Raw genomic sequence first — 18,237 nt, forward strand, 5'->3', positions numbered from 1 at the left:
TCCACAATCGGATAAAATTTCCTATACTACAATATTAGATGATATATAATTAAATTTATTTTTATTCATTAATTTAACTTTTTGAGTCAATTACTGATTTAAGATGGTATTAGAACAGGTGCTCAAAAGAGATCCTCTATTCAAGTCTGTACACTCTTTTTTCCTCTCAATTACTATTTAACAATAATATTAATGAGGTAAGTCCAACAATATTAGAAAGATACTAATAAAGAAAACTTTCTAGTATGAACTCATTGAATGGGTAGTCCTCCTTGTTATCTACATCTCTCTCTCTCTCACATCACATCTATTAATGAGATTGAATTCAAAAACTACTCGAAAGGACTTTCGAAAACCAATCCAACAAGTATGAACTACAATTATGAGTTGGTGTGGGTTGCCTTGCCGCTTGGGAAGTTTGGCAGTAGCTAACAGAAAGGCAGCGACTCGCCAAAATTCAACATTTTTGCCTCATTAGTTTTCAGTGGCCGAGTCGAGTACCGACCCTCGACTCACGGGAAGATCAAAAATCACTTTCACTCCCCTTCCTCCCTTCCCTTTTGTGACGTTTTGTCAAACCAGAGAAATAAAAAAAAGACCCCCATGGGGTCTTTGACGTTTTGTGGGCTGTGGTGGAAATTTTGCGGAGGACCCACTTGCAGAGGAGGATCAAGAGAAATTTGTTGAACTCAACAGACTCTTTTCTCTTCTGGGTTTGATCCTTTTCCTCTTATTTTCTCCTTTTTCTCTTCTCTTTTATGATCAATAAGTGTTTTTGAAACAATTTACAGCTTTTGTTGTTTTATTTTATCCCCCCTTTTCAGCCTGGAATTGAGTGGAATTCAAGTATTCTTGTTTTCACGCTTTCAATTCTCTTTTGTATTACCCTTTTTTTTTTTTTTGCTTTTCCTTAGTTGAATTGTTTTTTTGACTTTGCTTGTCCAGGAAAGTTTCAGCTATTTTCAGGGGGAAAGTTTGGCCTACGGATATGCTAAGGAGAACATTTTTGTGTCATTTATTTCTTTTTTGAGGACTATGCATTGGTCGGGTTCTGAAATTCTATCTGATCTAAGATTTTTCCGATCCAACAGTCTTTGCAGCTTCGTTTGCCTTTTTCAGGTGGAATGGAATTAATTTCTTTTTTTACCTGATATTGTTCTTCCTTCATTTCCCTATTGTCTCTCCTGTGAAACACTGGTGTTTTGATGATGATTTTTAGTGGTTTTTCAAACGCTTTTTCCTTTGATTAAAGAAGCAGAGATGGGTTTATCTAGATGCTATTGGTTTTTATCTTGTACCATTTTCTAGAAGAATTGGCTTGCTTCCTGCACCTGCAAGTTTGGAAGTTGTTTATTTCGTGATTTTAGAATCTTCTGTTCAATGGGAAGATTTGTTCTCTATCTGGGTTTGGAGTGTAATGGCTGTGAAAAGTTCCATTGTTGTGAAGTATCACTGTTTTATTCTTCTCTCATGGCTTTCGGTGTGCAATGTTAAATTTCTGTTTTCTTTCTAATGAATTTTATAGCTACTATAATTCTTTGTACAACGTGGATACCATTGCACGATGCATTGGAAATTTAGGAAATGTCATTCGGTCTGTACTGTATAACCCTTCACTGGCTGAAGTCCTACTTCTGCTGTAAATGCTGTGTTAGCTTTGGTTCTTATTAGAGAAATTTGGGACAGACATTGTTGAGAGTTGAAATTACATAATACTATAAGTGAACACTTGATACCTTTTATTCTCTCTGCTGTATGGATTTTGTTGCTACCATTTTCTTGTTGGTGTATTGCTTGCTCCAAACTTATGTGTTTCAACTACTTTACGAGCAGAAATCATGTTAAACGCATAGAGTAGAGCATGTAAGAACTATCGAAAAAGATTTGTGTATCGTTTATACATTTCAGAATTTAGAGTGAATGATTTCTAGTTCCTGACTGAATAACTTGCTGCAGGAAAAAGTATTGTAGCCAAACAATCCAATAGTAAAGTTTCTATTATGGGTTGGTGGACTAAACTTTTCAAAGGCCACAAAAGCTCATACAGGGAAAGATATGGAGATGATAGAATTTGGGATGAACCTCGAACCTCTGTGGTAGGAACTCGGTTTTACTTCTCTTTTTATTTTTATTTTTTTGCTGTTTCAGCTGATCTGTCATATGTGGATATATAGCTGACCACTTCTCAGACAGTAACTACAATTACATTGTTGAAAAAGAGGAATGGCTATGGTGCCAGACCATCATGTGCACACTACAAAGTAAAATACTTCTCAATACTGGGTGCTGATTTGTATTCTTGGAAAACTTGAGCGCAGGATGAATTGACAGAATATGAACAAGAGGAAATCGATTATGCAATTGCACTTTCGCTTTCGGTAGAAGATCAAAAAGGGAAAGCAGTGATAGGTGAATTTAGCTGCTCTCATGATAAAATTTTGCCATCTGTGATTTGTTGACTTATCTTTGAGGAAGTTCTAAAGTCCTATCAAGTGTTCATCACTTGGTGTGTGTTTGGTACTGCATGAAGATAGCATATCACGAAATGAAGCATAGGATATCAGAAATTAACTTATCATCATTGTATACATTAGTTTATTTCAATGATGGTTAGCTCATGTTTGACAATAATCAATAGCTTATTAGAAATTAAGAACTCGTGACTTTGACTTTTTCAAAACACTTGTGGCAAATGTCTTTCTGATGAGCCAATATCATACAAATAAATACTTCAAAAATTGCACTTGCTATTACTCTTTAAAAATTGCAGGTATTGTTGATTATACTGTCATGTTGGCAGGGAAAATTATTTTAGATGTTGAAATGATGGTAAAAGGATCCTATAATTATTTCTTGTTAAACAAATGAAGGGCTCACTGAAAACAAGGGTGAAAAATGCTGAAACAAGAGAATGTGCAATTGTGTTTTTTTAATTTTCATGTTCATTAACAACAATGATACAATGCATTGCCACGCTATATTAAGGTTCCATTCATAGCCTGAGTTTAGTATTTCGTTTTTCGTGACTTGTCAATTGCAGACGAAGAAGCTCAAAGTGATGAAGATGAACACAGTACCAAAGCTGAATCAGAGGATGATGAACGAAGTATCAAATCCCAGTCAGAGGATGATGATCAAATTACTAATTCTCATTTGGAGGAAGATGAGCGACTTGAAAAAGCTCGAATGGAAGAAAATGAGCGAGTTACCAAAGCTCAAATGGAGGAAGATGAGCGACTTGCTAAAGCTCAAATGGAGGAAGATGAGAGGGCTGCCAAAGCTCAATTGGAGGAAGATGAGCGGATTGCTAGCACCCTAGTGGAGGATGATGAGAAGGTTTCCACATTTCAAGCTGAAGAAGATGAACAGTTAGCTAGAGCTCTCCAAGAAAGTCTAAACATAGAGCCACCACCTCCTAGATATGATAGTGGAAATATTTTCAATCCTTATCCTTTCTTCTATCCATCAGGATACAGGTACGTATTGTCAACATGCATATTTTTTAGCCTCATCAAAGGGTTTGTGGCCCAAAGACTAGCCTGTGCTCGAACTTGGTCTGGTCGATGATAAGTTTAATTGCAAGTTGCAAATACCAATGAATATGCTACTATATATTTGGCTTAAGATTAAAAAAAAAAAGAAAAAAAAAAAAAAAGAAAAATCCATGAATTGATTCAAAATTTCCAATCTAGGCGGTGAATAAAACTTCAATCCAACTAGTCAAACTTCTGAACCTATCCTTTGTAGACTGGCCCAATCAATTTAGGCTCAAACAGTACTTTAGGCATGTTTAGTCTGGTTTGATCGCGGGCTTGTATTTCTCCAATTACAATATTATGATGTGATATGCATTTCTTTCTAATTTCTTTTTTCAGATCTACGATATGATTACAGTACTTTAGGCATCTTTCTTTTTTGTTATGGATTACTCAGAATCATAGATAATCCCCAAGACTCCATTTGATAATGATCTGGTTTTTGGTTTTTGGAAATTAAACTTATAAATACTACTTAGAACAACTTCACCGTTTATAAATACTTAGAACAAGCTTGTAAATACTACTTACGCCCATATGTTTCTTTGTTTTGTAATCCACTTTCTATCCATGTTTTCAAAGACTAAGCCAAGTTTTGGAAACCAAAAAAGGTAATTTTTGGAATTTGGAATTTGGTTATGAATTCAAATATTTTTTTCTAAGAAAAGTGAAAATTAAAATAAGGAAATTGGGATAAATATAAAACAGAAAACGAAATCGATATTAAAGGGGTCCGAGTAGTGTATTCAATTTTCTATAAGTAACTTTTAACCATGATACTGAAAATCTTACAATGCTTATTAAAGCCTTTATATTGCCAAGAGAATTAGCTACTTCTCCGACTTGCATTGCTATGCCATGTTTATGTGGGTTTAACATTGACATTGTAATCTCTTGGGTTTCTGTTTAATTGATTTTAATGGTTCTAGAAGATTGGTTCTTGGACAATATGAAACAACTTATCAGACACCAAATGACATCTAACTCAGTAATTTTTCATTTGGTTTGGCCCCAAAAACTAAACTCATATTTCATGCAGGGTTTGTGCTGGTTGCCAAACTGAGATTGGTCATGGGCGGTTTCTAAGTTGCATGGAAGCTGTTTGGCATCCAGAATGTTTTCGCTGCAATGCTTGCAATGAACCCATAACAGATTATGAGGTGGATATACAATTGAAGTTTACTGCATAAACTTTTTATAGGACTTGGCCAACAATTTTATTTATCAACATATGTTGAGAGAAGTTTTGAGAGCTTCCCATCTCTCCCAAATTCCCCTTAGAGAACCACAGCAAAACTACAGCAACAAAATCCCCTTAGAACAAACACTCCTCCCTTGAATGAGCCTCCTCTCTCCCCACACACATTCTAACTAACAAAATCTAACCGAATATAAATGGGCCAACAACGCGCACAGAAAACCCATTGCACTCCTTTTTTCTTCTTCGCACACCTATGCTTGTAAACCTTAGTGATTTAGGGCCTATCAATTTTGTAAAGGATAGTATTTAAATCATTTGCACTGTTGATATACAAATAGAACCTAACTGTCTTTGAAGTATATGTCACATTGATTTACGATCAGCAAAATTTAATTCTCGTTAGTACTACCTACTGCTTCGACCTTTTGGATGTGAGTAGCTATTGTTGCTTGTTATAATGGGGATCAACATTTTGACAGTTCTCTATGTCCGGGAACCGACCATATCACAAATCCTGCTATAAGGAGCAACATCACCCTAGATGTGACGTTTGCCGAAACTTTGTAAGCCTCTCATCTTCTGTTTAGTCAATTTCTCTCTCTAAAGAGATGCTATTTGTTTGTTTCTCCTGGATCTTTCTCTTAGCAACACTTGGGCAAACATCAATAAAAAACTCTTTGTTGGTTTTTTTGTTTTTTTGTAGGTTGGAGAAAATTCTATTAAAATATATATGATTACCATGATGCAATATATAATTTTAGTTTTAATTTCATTTTACTCTTGTTAGTTCACCTTGATACAAGTATATAGTCCATACCTTCATAAAATCATGTCATTGAAATATGGTTCATTTGAGCTAGAAAATGTTTGACCGATTATAGACATTACATATTGCTTCAAATTAAGTTACTATTTCATCTATGATTAATTTGAAACTTAGCAAAACGTAAAAACATTAAACTAAATTCAGATTCTTAAAACTGTGTAAATGATCGAAGTAAATGATGTTTTTTTCGATCCCAAATCATGGCTCGATGTAATATTCAATATAATAAGTCCACTTGATCCTGTGGAGGAATTTTAAGCAACTTAAACATTTCTGATATGTTGTCCCAAAGGTGTCAATCCGTAAAGATGAGTCGGATTGGAATACCCCAAATCTCCTTCATTACCCACTACCTTTAGGTTAGGTGCTCAAAACCAGTTTGAGATACTTATTAATAATTGTTTTAAAAATTATATATGATGACTGGTTTGTGTTACTGAAAATGATAGATGAAGCATCTTGTCGCCTCTTTCATATTTGTCCATCATGTAATTGTTTCTGATCTTCTCCTTAATTTCCTTCTGCACAGATTCCTACTAATTCTTCTGGTCTTATAGAGTATAGAAAGCATCCTTTCTGGTCACAACAATATTGTCCTTCACATGAAAAAGATGGAACTCCGAGATGTTGTAGTTGTGAAAGAATGGAGGTACTTTTCGAAATTATTTTTTCTCATTGTGTTTACCCCCTCCCCTTCTACCGGTCACATGTGCATATTAGGAAGAAACAATATCTTGAGAAAATGGCTCTCGTCATCTTGGTTTGAACTCGATGTGAAACTGTTTGATCATTACTTTCCACACATCAGTTGGTTGTACTTGGACTCAGAACTAACTTTTTAATTGATGCAGCCAAGAGACACTAGTTATCTTTTACTTGATGATGGACGGAAGCTCTGTTTAGAGTGTTTGGACTCAGCAATCATGGATACTCATGAATGTCAACCACTATACCTCGAAATTCAAGAATTTTATGAAGGTCTGAATATGAAAGTGGAACAACAAGTTCCCATGTTGTTGGTTGAGAGGCAAGCGCTTAATGAGGCCATGGAAGGAGAAAAGAATGTAAAAGCTAATGGACCTTGTTTGTGTCAAGCAATTCATGTCATTGTCGTCCTTATCAAGAACTCATTTGATTTTTTCTTTTTGCTTGTGGTTAACAGGGTCATCATCACTTGCCGGAAACTAGAGGACTCTGCTTATCAGAAGAGCAGACTGTTGCTACCGTATGACATTTCCCCTCTCTTAGATATTTCTCTATTTCCAATTACACAAATTTAATTTGTTCAATGTGGTATGTTATTATATTCTCAACAAAATCTGCAGATCTCAAAGAGGCCGAGGATTGGCGCAGGCTATCGTATAATCGACATGTTTACAGAGCCTTATAGATTAATCCGTCGATGTGAAGTTACTGCTATTCTCATTTTATATGGCCTCCCTAGGTATGGTTTCCTTGTCAAAGTATCCAAGTACACATTTTGATGTGTATCATGTTCTTCAAAAGGACCGTGAAGTAACTTCTTCATTTCAGGTTATTGACAGGATCTATCCTGGCTCACGAGATGATGCATGCATGGCTCAGGCTTAAAGGTTGTTTATTTGCTTCGTACTCTTTATGTTTTCCTTTTTATTGATTTCATAAATAGGTTTAACACGTCATGACGTCAAACAGGTTATCCCAATTTGAAGCCTGAGGTTGAAGAAGGCATATGCCAAGTATTGGCTCACATGTGGTTGGATTCTGAGATGTATTCCATTTCAGGGAGTGGTGTTGCCTCCTCATCTTCGTCTTCGGCCTCATCTTCATCGTCATCACCTTCGTCCTCTTCTTCTTCGACGTCTTCAAAGAAAGGCAGACGATCTGACTTCGAGAAGAAACTCGGGGACTTTTTCAAACACCAGATTGAGTCAGATACATCATCGGCTTATGGAGATGGATTCCGGGAAGGGAACGAGGCTGTTTCCAAGTATGGCCTAAAGAGGACCCTTGATCACATTCGGCTGACTGGAACCTTTCCATAGAGTAACATTCAATTAAGCTTTTACGTTTGATATATAATCCCAGTTCATACAAAAACACATTATATAGTACATAATGAGAAAAAAATAATCAAAATAAGCATTGAAAATTTATGTGCAATTATTGTGAAGTTCTCTTAAAAAAGTGTAGCATAATTGTAAGTATGTTACCTGTATGGCATTTACAAACAAGTGTCAGGATGAATACAAAGTTTTGCTGTTGTTGGCTTGTGGAATTCATTTTCATTTGAATGGTTGGCCATGGATACTTCTTGTGTCAATCTTGTCCTGCCATTGATTGACCACATCAGTGCTGGAAGAGTAGCGGTTCAACTTACAAAATAGAACCCATTCTTCTTTATTTTTCTATTTTTCATTTTTTAATAGGTAAAAGAATTTACATTCGGTAATAATAAATAAGAAATCCATCACATATCGTGATTAGGTCATTGTTTTAAATGAAAACAAAAAATATATATTGGAACTGTTTTTAGATATGTTAAAATATCACTATCTATCAGTATTTATCGCTCTCTATTATTGATAGACAATGACATGTTGCTATATTTGTAAACAAATTTGTTCGTTTTCCTATATGTGAGATTCTCTACCTAAAGGTTATTTCTAATGTTAATGAGTAAATTAACCCATTTGACAGTAACACATTCCACTATTAAATTTTCATTAATAAAATTTCATTTGATAACTATTTGATTTTTTAGAATTAAGCTTGTGAATATTGCTAATGAGATTGTATGTTTTGTATTCTCAAATGTTTTTTAAATTGAAATAGAGTACAACATTCATGGTTACTTCTATAATTTATCGTTTTTATCATTAGAACTTGGCCTAATTCAAAATTACCCTTAATTTTTTTTTAAAAAAAAGAAAAGTAAAGACATTGTAAAAAATAAAAAAAGAATTACTATTTTTTAAAAAAGTCAAATGATTACCGAAGGGGTGTAAGTTATTAGTATTATTATTATTATTTTATATATGTGAATGTTTGAGCGTTATGCACAACAACATTTAGATGTTAAGAAAAATTATAGATAAGTGGTCATGTGGATTTAAACTTATTCAACATAGGTGGTCTCATTTTAATTAAATTAATGGCCCTTTTTTAATAAAACCAACCCAGGATGGCTGTTATTATTGTTTTTCAATAATTTGTGGCTAATTAATAATCATTATTATGGCTAGGTGAGATTATTTGTGTGAGCATTGACTTTGCTGATTGTGTTTGATTTTGTGGTTGGGTTTTGTTTAGTTTTATACTTGTACTTGTTTTAGTGGCTTGATTTTGATTTTGATTTTTTATTCTTTATTATTTTGATAAATATTTAAAATTATTTTATTTATTATAGAACTGTGGATACTAAAATTTTCTGTCAGGATCCAACTGCCAGTAAATTTGAAAAACAACAATGAGGTATTATTTATATTTAAACATTATTGAGAACCATTTGTATTTCAAAACTATAAATTGTATTTGAATAATGTTGCACTAGAGAACAGCTTAACATTTAAAACAAGAAACCTAACTACAATATTTTAACCAACAAAAAACGTAATCTTAAATCACAAAATCTGACTAAATCTAATAGAAAAAAATGATTGATTAACGGCCACTCGTTAAAGATGAAAATTATCAGTAATAATCTAAAGTGTTTCTATCTTTCAAAACTACCGCATTTTAAAAAAAATCGTTAAAATAGTTTTTCTTAATCTTTATTAGTTGAGATTGACCACCAAGATTGAAAAAAAAAAAAAAAAAAGTTTTTACTATTAATTATTTTGAGATTTCTCGCGAGAATCTAGCTAGAATCAACAACAAAATTCTACTAATCTTTGGAATAGGGGTGGCCATTCCAACGGCAGAAATCGCATCGTTTCTAAAAATCGAACTGAACCGAAAACTCAGTGAAACTGAAAAATGCGATTCGGACCAGTTTGAAGAAATTTTGAAACCGAATTAATTTGGTTCTGTTCGGTTTGAATTTTGAAAACTGAATTTGAAACTGAACCGACCGTTTTTAACGAAGATATATAAATATATATATTAAAAAAGAGTAAAACCGAATTTAAAATCAAACTATTTTTAATTTAAAGAACAAAACCGAATTTAAAACCGAACCGAACTGCATATATGCGGTTTGGTTCGATTCAGGTTGAACCAATAAATCGGTTCGGTTCAGTTTCACATATTAGAAAATTCGGTTTGGTTCGGCTTGACTACCAAACGGAACCGTTTCCAGCCCTACTTTGGGAATACTATGTAATATTTTCAAATCTTATATCAAATCTTCTATCTTTTCAAAAAATTTTGATGTTAATCTTATTTGAGGTTTCATCGAAAAAACCAAAATATATAGAATATGAGTGTTAATTCTACTCTAGAATTTACCTCGATAGGATGAAAAAGTTATTTTTTTATCTAAATCTTGGTGATCGATCTTGGTTGAGATAGATCGAAAAATACTATTTCAAAGGATACTGATGAGTAAGGATGAAAACAGTTTAGTTATTTTTTTGACAATTTTTCTATAATAATAATAATAATAATAAGTGAGATAATCTGTCTTTTCCCATTTAGCCATTTTCATTGGCTCATTAAGGGATAGAATTTAGTTATAAAATTATTTCTTCCAAAGCTTAAAGTTCCCTGTTGGATTTTTCCTACACTGACTTGTTATTTGTGAAGATTAATTTAGGAATAAAGAAACAGCCTTGCCGTCCACTGAAACTTTGTTTTATTGTATTTGAATTATTTCTTAGTTTTTTATGCAAACAAGAGCTTAACTTGATGTTCTTTTGTTTTTCTTATCAAATTTTTCCAAATGGCAAACTCATAAAACTAATGCCTCTTCAGATACCCCAAATGAGAGACTTTTCTTCTTTTTCTTTTTCTTTTTCTCATTTCATAGCTTGACTTTCTAAGCTATCCAATCCATTTTTCCAAGCTCTCATGGCAATGACTTTCTACGCTCTCATTTTAGTTCTTTTTTTTTTCTTCTTCTTCTCTTCTCTCGTTGCTTCTGATTCACCACCGAATGCGTCAGTTGGCTCGTCGTGTAATTTGAAATCAGTTTGCGAAACTTATGTAACTTTCTTTGCAAAATCTCCTGAGTTTTTGGATTTGGAGAATGTGTCTGATCTGTTTGGAGTTCGTCGATCGTTAATTGCCGAAGCTAGTAACTTGAATCCCGACGACAATCGTCGTCTATTCCCGGGAGAACTCTTGTTGATTCCTGTTAATTGTACCTGCAATGGAAACCAATACTTTGCCAACATCACTTACCAAATCAAGCAGGGTGATGTGTACTATGCTTTAGCAATGACTTCATTTCAGAATCTTACTGAATGGCATGTAGTGAATGAGTCAAATCCCAATTTGGATCCAAACTTACTGGACATAGGAGATGAAGTAACTTTCCCTCTTTACTGCAAGTGTCCATCGAAAACCGACATCCAGAAGAATATCAATTACTTCATTACATACATATGGCAGCCGACCGATAACATTTCTGTTGTCAGTACTGAGTTTAATGTCTCGAGTGACGCCGTATTAGCTGAAAATAACTATACGAATATGAGAGACGCAACGAACCTTCCTGTGTTCATTCCCTTGTTGCGATTGCCTCTTTTCTCTCATATGAATCCATACAACGAGACAACGAAGAACGATAAACACAGGTGGATTATCGTTGTTTTGTTAAGCGTTGGAAGTTCGATTTTGATTGTTATTTTAATAGCTGGATTGGTTTGTGCTCATTTCGTTCATAAGAATAGGAAGTCATTGAAATGGAACAAGGTTTCTGTGGAAATTGCTGGTAGCCCTGCAAGAAATAATGCCTTTGGGGCTAAGACTGACTTGAAAGATGATAGATTGCTTCCTAAGGTTTCAGACTACTTAAGCAGGCCAATCTTGTATGACATCAATGTGATCAAGGAAGCAACCAAGAACCTAAATCGATGCACTCGAATTGGAGGATCGGTGTATCGAGCCACAATCGACAAGCAAGTCGTCGCAATAAAGAAAAGTAAGGAAGATATAACAGAGGAGCTGAACATTTTGCAGAAAGTAAACCATGTAAATCTAGTAAAAGTAATCGGTTTCTCGATCGACATGAATCGTAGTTGCTTCCTAGTTTATGAATACGTAGAAAACGGTTCACTTGACAAATGGTTGTGCTCATCTTCATTGGCCTCCCTTACATGGGATCAAAGAATTTCCATAGCATTAGATGTATCCCATGGTTTGCAATATATGCACGAACACATTCAACCGAGCATCGTCCATCGAGATATCCGAACGAGTAACATACTTCTTGACTCGAGCATGAAGGCAAAACTATCAAATCTCTCCATGGCTAAGCCTGCATTGGACACAACGTCACACAAGATAGATATTTTTGCTTTTGGAGTTGTGTTATTGGAGTTACTTTCAGGGAAAAAAGCGACCGAAACGAAAGGCGATGGCGAGGTTGTGATGTTATGGAAGGATATAAGAGAGGTGATGGATGTTGAGGAGGAGAAGAAGGAAGGGGGGCTAAGGACATGGATGGATCCAAAACTTGAAACCTTCTACCCCATTGATGGAGCTTTGAGCTTGACAGATTTGGCCATGGCATGCACCCATGACTTGCCAATGGTAAGGCCAAGTATGGTCGAGATTGTGTTTAATCTCTCTCTTCTCACTCACTCATCTTCTTTGACGTCATTAGAGACATCTTGGGTTTTGGGTCTGGATTCAATAGAGATTAGCGAAAAGGTTGATACAGTTTTGGCCCGATGATTTTTTATTCAAGAAGTTGAAAAACGACGAATATGTAAAACAAGCATATAGTTCATACAATTTTGGTGAGTGTCACATGATTAATCTCTTTCTTCTCACTCAATCATCTTCTTTGATATCATCAAGAATAAATCAATATCAGAAAGAAATATCAGTTATAATTGTTATTGATCTATCAATATGATTGATATGACGATATTACGTTAATGGATTAACTAGAAATTTGACAATGCAACATATTTGTTCCAATATATGAGTGTTCTCTTTTGAAGTTGCGTGTATGTAATGTGAATTATTAGCCTTCTTATTATAGGGTTGTAATGGATTAAGCTATTGGATTGAAAGTAAGGAAGTAAATAGGATAAATAGGAGGAGATGAAAGTTGTTTTATTTATAATTTTTCTCAAAAAAAATATTTTGCTTCCCATTAATTTATTTTAATAATATCATGTGTTTTAAAAATTGAGAAAATTAAAAAACAAACATGAAGATCAAATGTTTATTTGAATACTCGTGACAAAATTGGAAATTGGCCAAATTAACTCATACAAGTTTTTGTTTTGTACAAAAAGCCTCTTTTGAAAAATAAACTAAATTTTTATATAGTAGATAAGCATATCATTTTGGTCCTCCTCAGCCATGATCAACACTGAAATTTGAATTAAAAAACACCTTTTTCATCTTATATCCAATTATTAATTCTTTTAGATTTTTTCTATAAAATTTTAACTTTCTCAATCAAATCTTTCCTAGTTTGGATATAAGAGGAAAAAGTTAACTCTTTATATAAATCTCAGTAGTTGAGATGGTCGGTCTCGATTGAAAAGGACCGAGAAATTTTAAAGAGTTAAAAAAGAATATGTTAACTGTGAAATGTGAATATTAAAGAGGGATGTTTTTGATAATTTCCAAAGTCATAGGAATGGATTAAACAAATGAGCCTATTGGGAAAAGAGATTCAAAACCTTTACAAAACTTATTTTCACAAACGTCGAAATTATTGTATATTTATATATAAAATATGACCAAAGTAACCCTTGAGGGGGTAGCCAACAATTAAGTGGAGGGTATTTATTAGGATAACTTTGATCATATTTACGAAGCTTTGTTAATATGAGAGAAAGAATATGAGCAGAGGGATTAAATTATTTTGAACCAATTTGCATTAATCATTGATATTCTTTTCCTTTTTCACGACTTCTGCACCTCACTTTCTTCATTTTGTTACACCAACCACTTGTACTCCAACAACTCCATTTCATGTCATTATTTTTTGCATTTCTCAAAAATTATGTGTGAATGAGGGAAATCTTTGAATTCTCTTTTTTGAAATATGTGTAACCAATTGCAGGTTGAAAACAAAAAGATAATTGACCCCTAATATTTGTGTAATTAAAATGTTGTAGTAAGTTATGAAAAACTTTGACATGAATGAAAAATAAGATGTTTACGAAGGGTTTGTGTGTTTTAACCCAAACCCTATATTTGCTTTGTAATTCAAACTCCAAATCAGATGTGGGAGGATCATTATCGTCATGTTCTTTTCTCTCAAATATTCTTCTGCTTGTTCCCGCCTTAACCGCTCAGTCTTTCGTTCCCACTCTTTACCCACTCATTCTTCTGCAAAGAAAAGCACTTTCCCCCTTGATTTTAAGTCCCCTGTTCATCAATACCTTCACATTTCATTAGAAAGATGCTCCTCCATGAGAGAGCTCAAGGTTCTCCATGCCCAAATTATCCTCCAAGGACTGGTTTCTGAAATTCTCACCCTTGGAAAATTGGTCTCTTTTTGCTCTGTTTCTCAAGCTGGGGATCTTCACTATGCCCAGCTTGTTTTTGATCACCTTCTCCAGCCCAATAAGTTTATGTTCAATTGCTTGATAAGGGGATACTCCGTTTCTCAACACCCAATCAATGCTATTTTTCTCTACTTTAAAATGCTGCGATCTGGGTTTTTACCCAATCAATTTACTCTCCCTTTTGTGCTCAAGGCTTGTGCTTCTCAGCTTGCGTATTGGGAAGCTTTATCTGTTCACTGCCATGCTATTCGATTGGGGATTTTGTCTCATGTATGCGTACAGAATGCTCTGATCAATGTTTATGCGGTTTTTGGCTTTGTTCAATGTGCACGCCAACTGTTTGATGAAATGTCTAATAGAACTCTGGTGTCCTGGAATTCGATGATTGGTGGGTACTCTAGGAATGGGCTTTGTAAGGAAGCTTTTTTGTTGTTTCAAGAGATGAGAGAGTCTGGATTTCAGCCGGATCAGTTCACATTGGTTCATCTACTTTCCATTTGTTCAAGAAGTTTTAGCTTAGATATAGGTAAATGTGTGCATCACTATGTAGAGATTACTGGGATTGAGGTTGATCAAATTTTAAGAAATGCACTGTTGGATATGTATGCCAAATGTGGGGATTTTCTTTTCGCTCGGACAATCTTCGATAGAATGATTGACAAAAATGTTGTCTCTCGTACTTCCATGATTAGTGCATATTCAAACCATGGACTTCTTCGCCTTGCTCGTGAGGTATTTGATCAAATTCCGGAGAAGAATGTGATCTCTTGGAACTCGATGATCTCGTGTTATGTCCAAGAAGGTCGATGCAAGGAAGCATTGCTTCTTTTTCAACAGATGTGTGAGACCACTACCATGCCTGATGAGGCTACTCTAGTTAGTGTTCTTTCAGCCTGCAGTCAAATTGGTGATTTAGCCATTGGAGAGAAAACACATTGTTACATGTGCAGACACAATATCATGATTACTGTCACTCTTTTGAACGCCCTCATTGACATGTATGCGAAATGCGGTGCCCTTGAAACCGCCATGGATTTCTTCTTTGAGTTTAAAGATAAGAATTTAGTTTCCTGGAATGTCATTATCCAGGCACTTGCATTACATGGCCATGGACTGCATGCACTAAAACTATTCAATATGATGCATACTTCGGGGATTTGGCCCGACAAAATTACATTCACGGGACTGCTATCTGCTTGTAGCCATAGTGGACTTGTCAACATGGGACGATATTTATTTGAGAGAATGAGTTCCATTTACGGTATCTTTCCTGAAATCGAGCATTATGCATGCATGGTGGATTTGCTAGGAAGAGGAGGGATGTTGCAGGAAGCAATAAAACTCATTGGAGGAATGCCAATGAAGCCTGATGTTGTTGTATGGGGCGCTTTGCTTGGTGCTTGTAGGACTTATGGAAACGTAGACATTGCGAATCAAATCTTGAAACATGTACTGGAGTTGGAGACATGTAATTCTGGGCTCTACGTTCTTCTATCGAACATATATTTCGAAGCAAAGAGATGGGTAGAAGCAAAAAATGTAAGAAAACTGATGAGTGGCCATGGAATCATCAAGTGTAAAGCTGTTAGCTTCATTGAGATTGATGGGTGTATAATAGAGTTCATGGTTGATGACAAGAGACATGAAACAAACGGTATATATTCCATGCTGGATCAGTTAACAGATCATTTGAAGTCTGTTGGGTATTTCTCTAATAACTCAGTTTCCTTTCTGGATTTAGGAGGCTAATGTTACCAATATCTCTTGGGGGGTGTTTGGCCCACCGACCTCAAAAGTTGATGTTAAATAATTTAACTCCACCAACTTCAATAGTGTTTATTATTTAAGTTCACATATTTATCGGGGAACTTTATCTTCCCCTCTTTCTTTATTTTGTACGTTTATCGAAGAACTCCATTTTCACAATTCTGCACCTCAAATACATACTTCCTAAATTCAACATATTAACTTTAGACTTCAGAACTCAACCCAACTCAACGTCGCTCACCCCTTCATGTTGTATTATATATGCTCACTGTATATGAAGAGAGAGAAGACTAACTATTCAGCCTTGCATTTTGGTCATGCGTTGGGTCTTGTGAGCTCAATTATGCTCAGTCCAATCCGAGGTTGATGGCTGAGTAAAAGCCAAGAGAAGTCCAAGTAGATGGCGCTGCAGCATCGAAGGAAGGAGCTGCTCGCTAGCACAAAGTTCTAGTAAGTGTTGCACAAAAGAAGCTTACAAGGTAGATGCAAGCGTTGTAGCACATGGATAGCCTCTATCTTCGACCTTCTACGTAGCAATTTTCTTCATCCAAGAAAGTAGCAGTTTGAAGCCTTCTTGAGGGGAGGAAAAGAGGGCATTTCAAACTATTGTATTTGTGAGTAAACTTGTAGCAATTATTGGACTTTAGATTGAAATGAAATAATGTGATTGTTCGTTTTGTATAATCTTCTCTTCATCAATATAGTATAATATGTAAAGGTCATGGAAGATAAAAACATAGTTCATAATGTGATCGTTGTGTTTAATTTTTAGAAAAATACAGCGGAAGGAAATGGAAGTTATGCAGATTTCAATTGCGTAATGTGGAAAATAGTTGCTCATTTAAACTCGAAATCTCTCTTCATTCACAACCTTGCAAACAAAGCTGTTTTCTGTTTGGTTTATACTGTTTAATCAAAAGGTTTGAGCGTATTTTCATGGTTGAATTTGGCTATTTGTATAACTAGCTAGATTAAGAATAATAAACTTACATGAAAAAACAAATTTTCCTCTCTTTCTTACATGTTGCAACTGTGTATTAAATGGACAGAATTTTCTATTAGATTAAAAAGCACCCTTGGCGAAGTTAACAATGTAGTCTTTGAATTTTAGTTTTAATAATTTAATCACTAAACTTTTAATTTTGTAGTAATTTAGTTATGTAACTTTAGTGTGTAACAATTTATTGATTGTATTTTAAATTTTATCATGTTTTAAGTCTCTATTGTGAAAAAAATGTCATTAAGATTTAATAGGATTTCATACATATATATATATGATTAAACCAAATGTGTTTGTAAACTATAAAGATTAAGTTGTTACATAATAAATGTTTATTTTTATAGTATGTTTAATAGTGGAGATTAAGTTGTGATAAAGTATAGAGTACCCATCTAAATTATTACCGATTAAGTTCAAAGGGTAGATTGTTATAAATATATTTGTATTGAGACTAAAATGTTATTTACAAACTTTCTGCAACTAATTTTTGGTCATGGATTGTTATATTAAACTATAATTAAATCTTATTAGTTGATTTCCTAAGAAAATTAATTTTATAGGAGCCAAACTTTAAAAGTTCAAGTAGGGATCCAACTGAAGTGGTTGTAGGATGATAAAATTGGGCCAAGGGATCCTATTGCACTACTGGGCTAGCTCTTTGTAGGACCCTTATCCATTCCCCCCCAAGTTGACCCAATTCCTGCCTTCCTAAGTCCAATTCAAAAATGAATAGGAAAACCCCAGGTTAACCTTCCTATAAATATATTATTATATTTCTATGAAAAGCATGTTAATATTCTTGCCTAAAAAATTTGTTATCTTATGCAATCTTGTCTGATTTAAGAATTAGAGTATCATTGGCGAGCACCCTCTCAGTGCACATCTTGGTCGCCTCATCTTGATTGCCTCATCCTAGTCTTCGCATCTCGAGTTGCATCTTCTTGTATGTTTTCATCCCAATTTCCTCATCTCAAATCATCTCATCTTGATTACCTCATCCTAGTCATCTTATCCTAATTGCCTTATCTCAAGTTACCTCATTCCAGTCGCCTCATTCCAGTGACCTCGTCTCGAGTCACCTCGTTTTAGATCACCTCATTGTGGTCTCCTTATTCCATGTCGCTTCTTCTCCAAATTACAAATCTATAATTGAATCACATGAAGGTCATATGAGATTTCTCTTGGTCATAGTTTGGGAAATGTTGGCATTGTATATGAAGGAAGACGAGTGTGTTATGTGTTCTATTAAAAAGCATACTAGAGTTTAGAGATGAGTAACATGAATTAAC

The 18,237-nt window shown here is 34.6% G+C and overlaps 2 protein-coding genes and 1 pseudogene across 4 annotated transcripts; all 3 read left to right on the plus strand.

The window, feature by feature from the left end:
- The first annotated feature begins 205 nt into the window (after window positions 1-205).
- Window positions 206-7,820, plus strand: LOC120088216 (protein DA1-related 1-like). 2 transcript variants are annotated; one of them, XM_090305766.1, is made up of 13 exons: window positions 206-713; window positions 946-1,119; window positions 1,957-2,096; window positions 2,319-2,409; window positions 3,041-3,476; window positions 4,576-4,696; window positions 5,217-5,300; window positions 6,093-6,212; window positions 6,415-6,627; window positions 6,726-6,788; window positions 6,889-7,007; window positions 7,097-7,155; window positions 7,238-7,820. In XM_090305766.1, the coding sequence occupies exons 3-13, from the start codon at window positions 2,001-2,003 to the stop codon at window positions 7,585-7,587; spliced, it is 1,752 nt and encodes a 583-aa protein (XP_090161892.1). In that variant the 5' UTR covers window positions 206-713; window positions 946-1,119; window positions 1,957-2,000; the 3' UTR covers window positions 7,588-7,820. The 2 variants fall into 2 exon arrangements, with proteins under 2 accessions (XP_090161892.1, XP_038901284.2); XM_039045356.2 differs by having other exon boundaries at window positions 700-846.
- Window positions 7,821-10,552: 2,732 nt separating this feature from the next.
- Window positions 10,553-12,382, plus strand: LOC120089151 (serine/threonine receptor-like kinase NFP). The gene has a single exon (XM_039046565.2). It carries the CDS (start codon window positions 10,553-10,555, stop codon window positions 12,380-12,382), a length of 1,830 nt encoding a protein of 609 aa, XP_038902493.2.
- A 1,200-nt stretch (window positions 12,383-13,582) lies between these two features.
- LOC120087814 (pentatricopeptide repeat-containing protein At2g22410, mitochondrial pseudogene) lies at window positions 13,583-16,632 on the plus strand (annotated as a pseudogene). The gene has a single exon (XR_016523706.1). The product of XR_016523706.1 is annotated as a pentatricopeptide repeat-containing protein At2g22410, mitochondrial pseudogene (transcript).
- Window positions 16,633-18,237: the final 1,605 nt, after the last annotated feature.

This window comes from Benincasa hispida, chromosome 10, assembly GCF_027475165.1.
Source record: "Benincasa hispida cultivar pf3 chromosome 10, pf3_genome.v1.1, whole genome shotgun sequence".
Taxonomy (NCBI): Eukaryota; Viridiplantae; Streptophyta; class Magnoliopsida; order Cucurbitales; family Cucurbitaceae; genus Benincasa; species Benincasa hispida.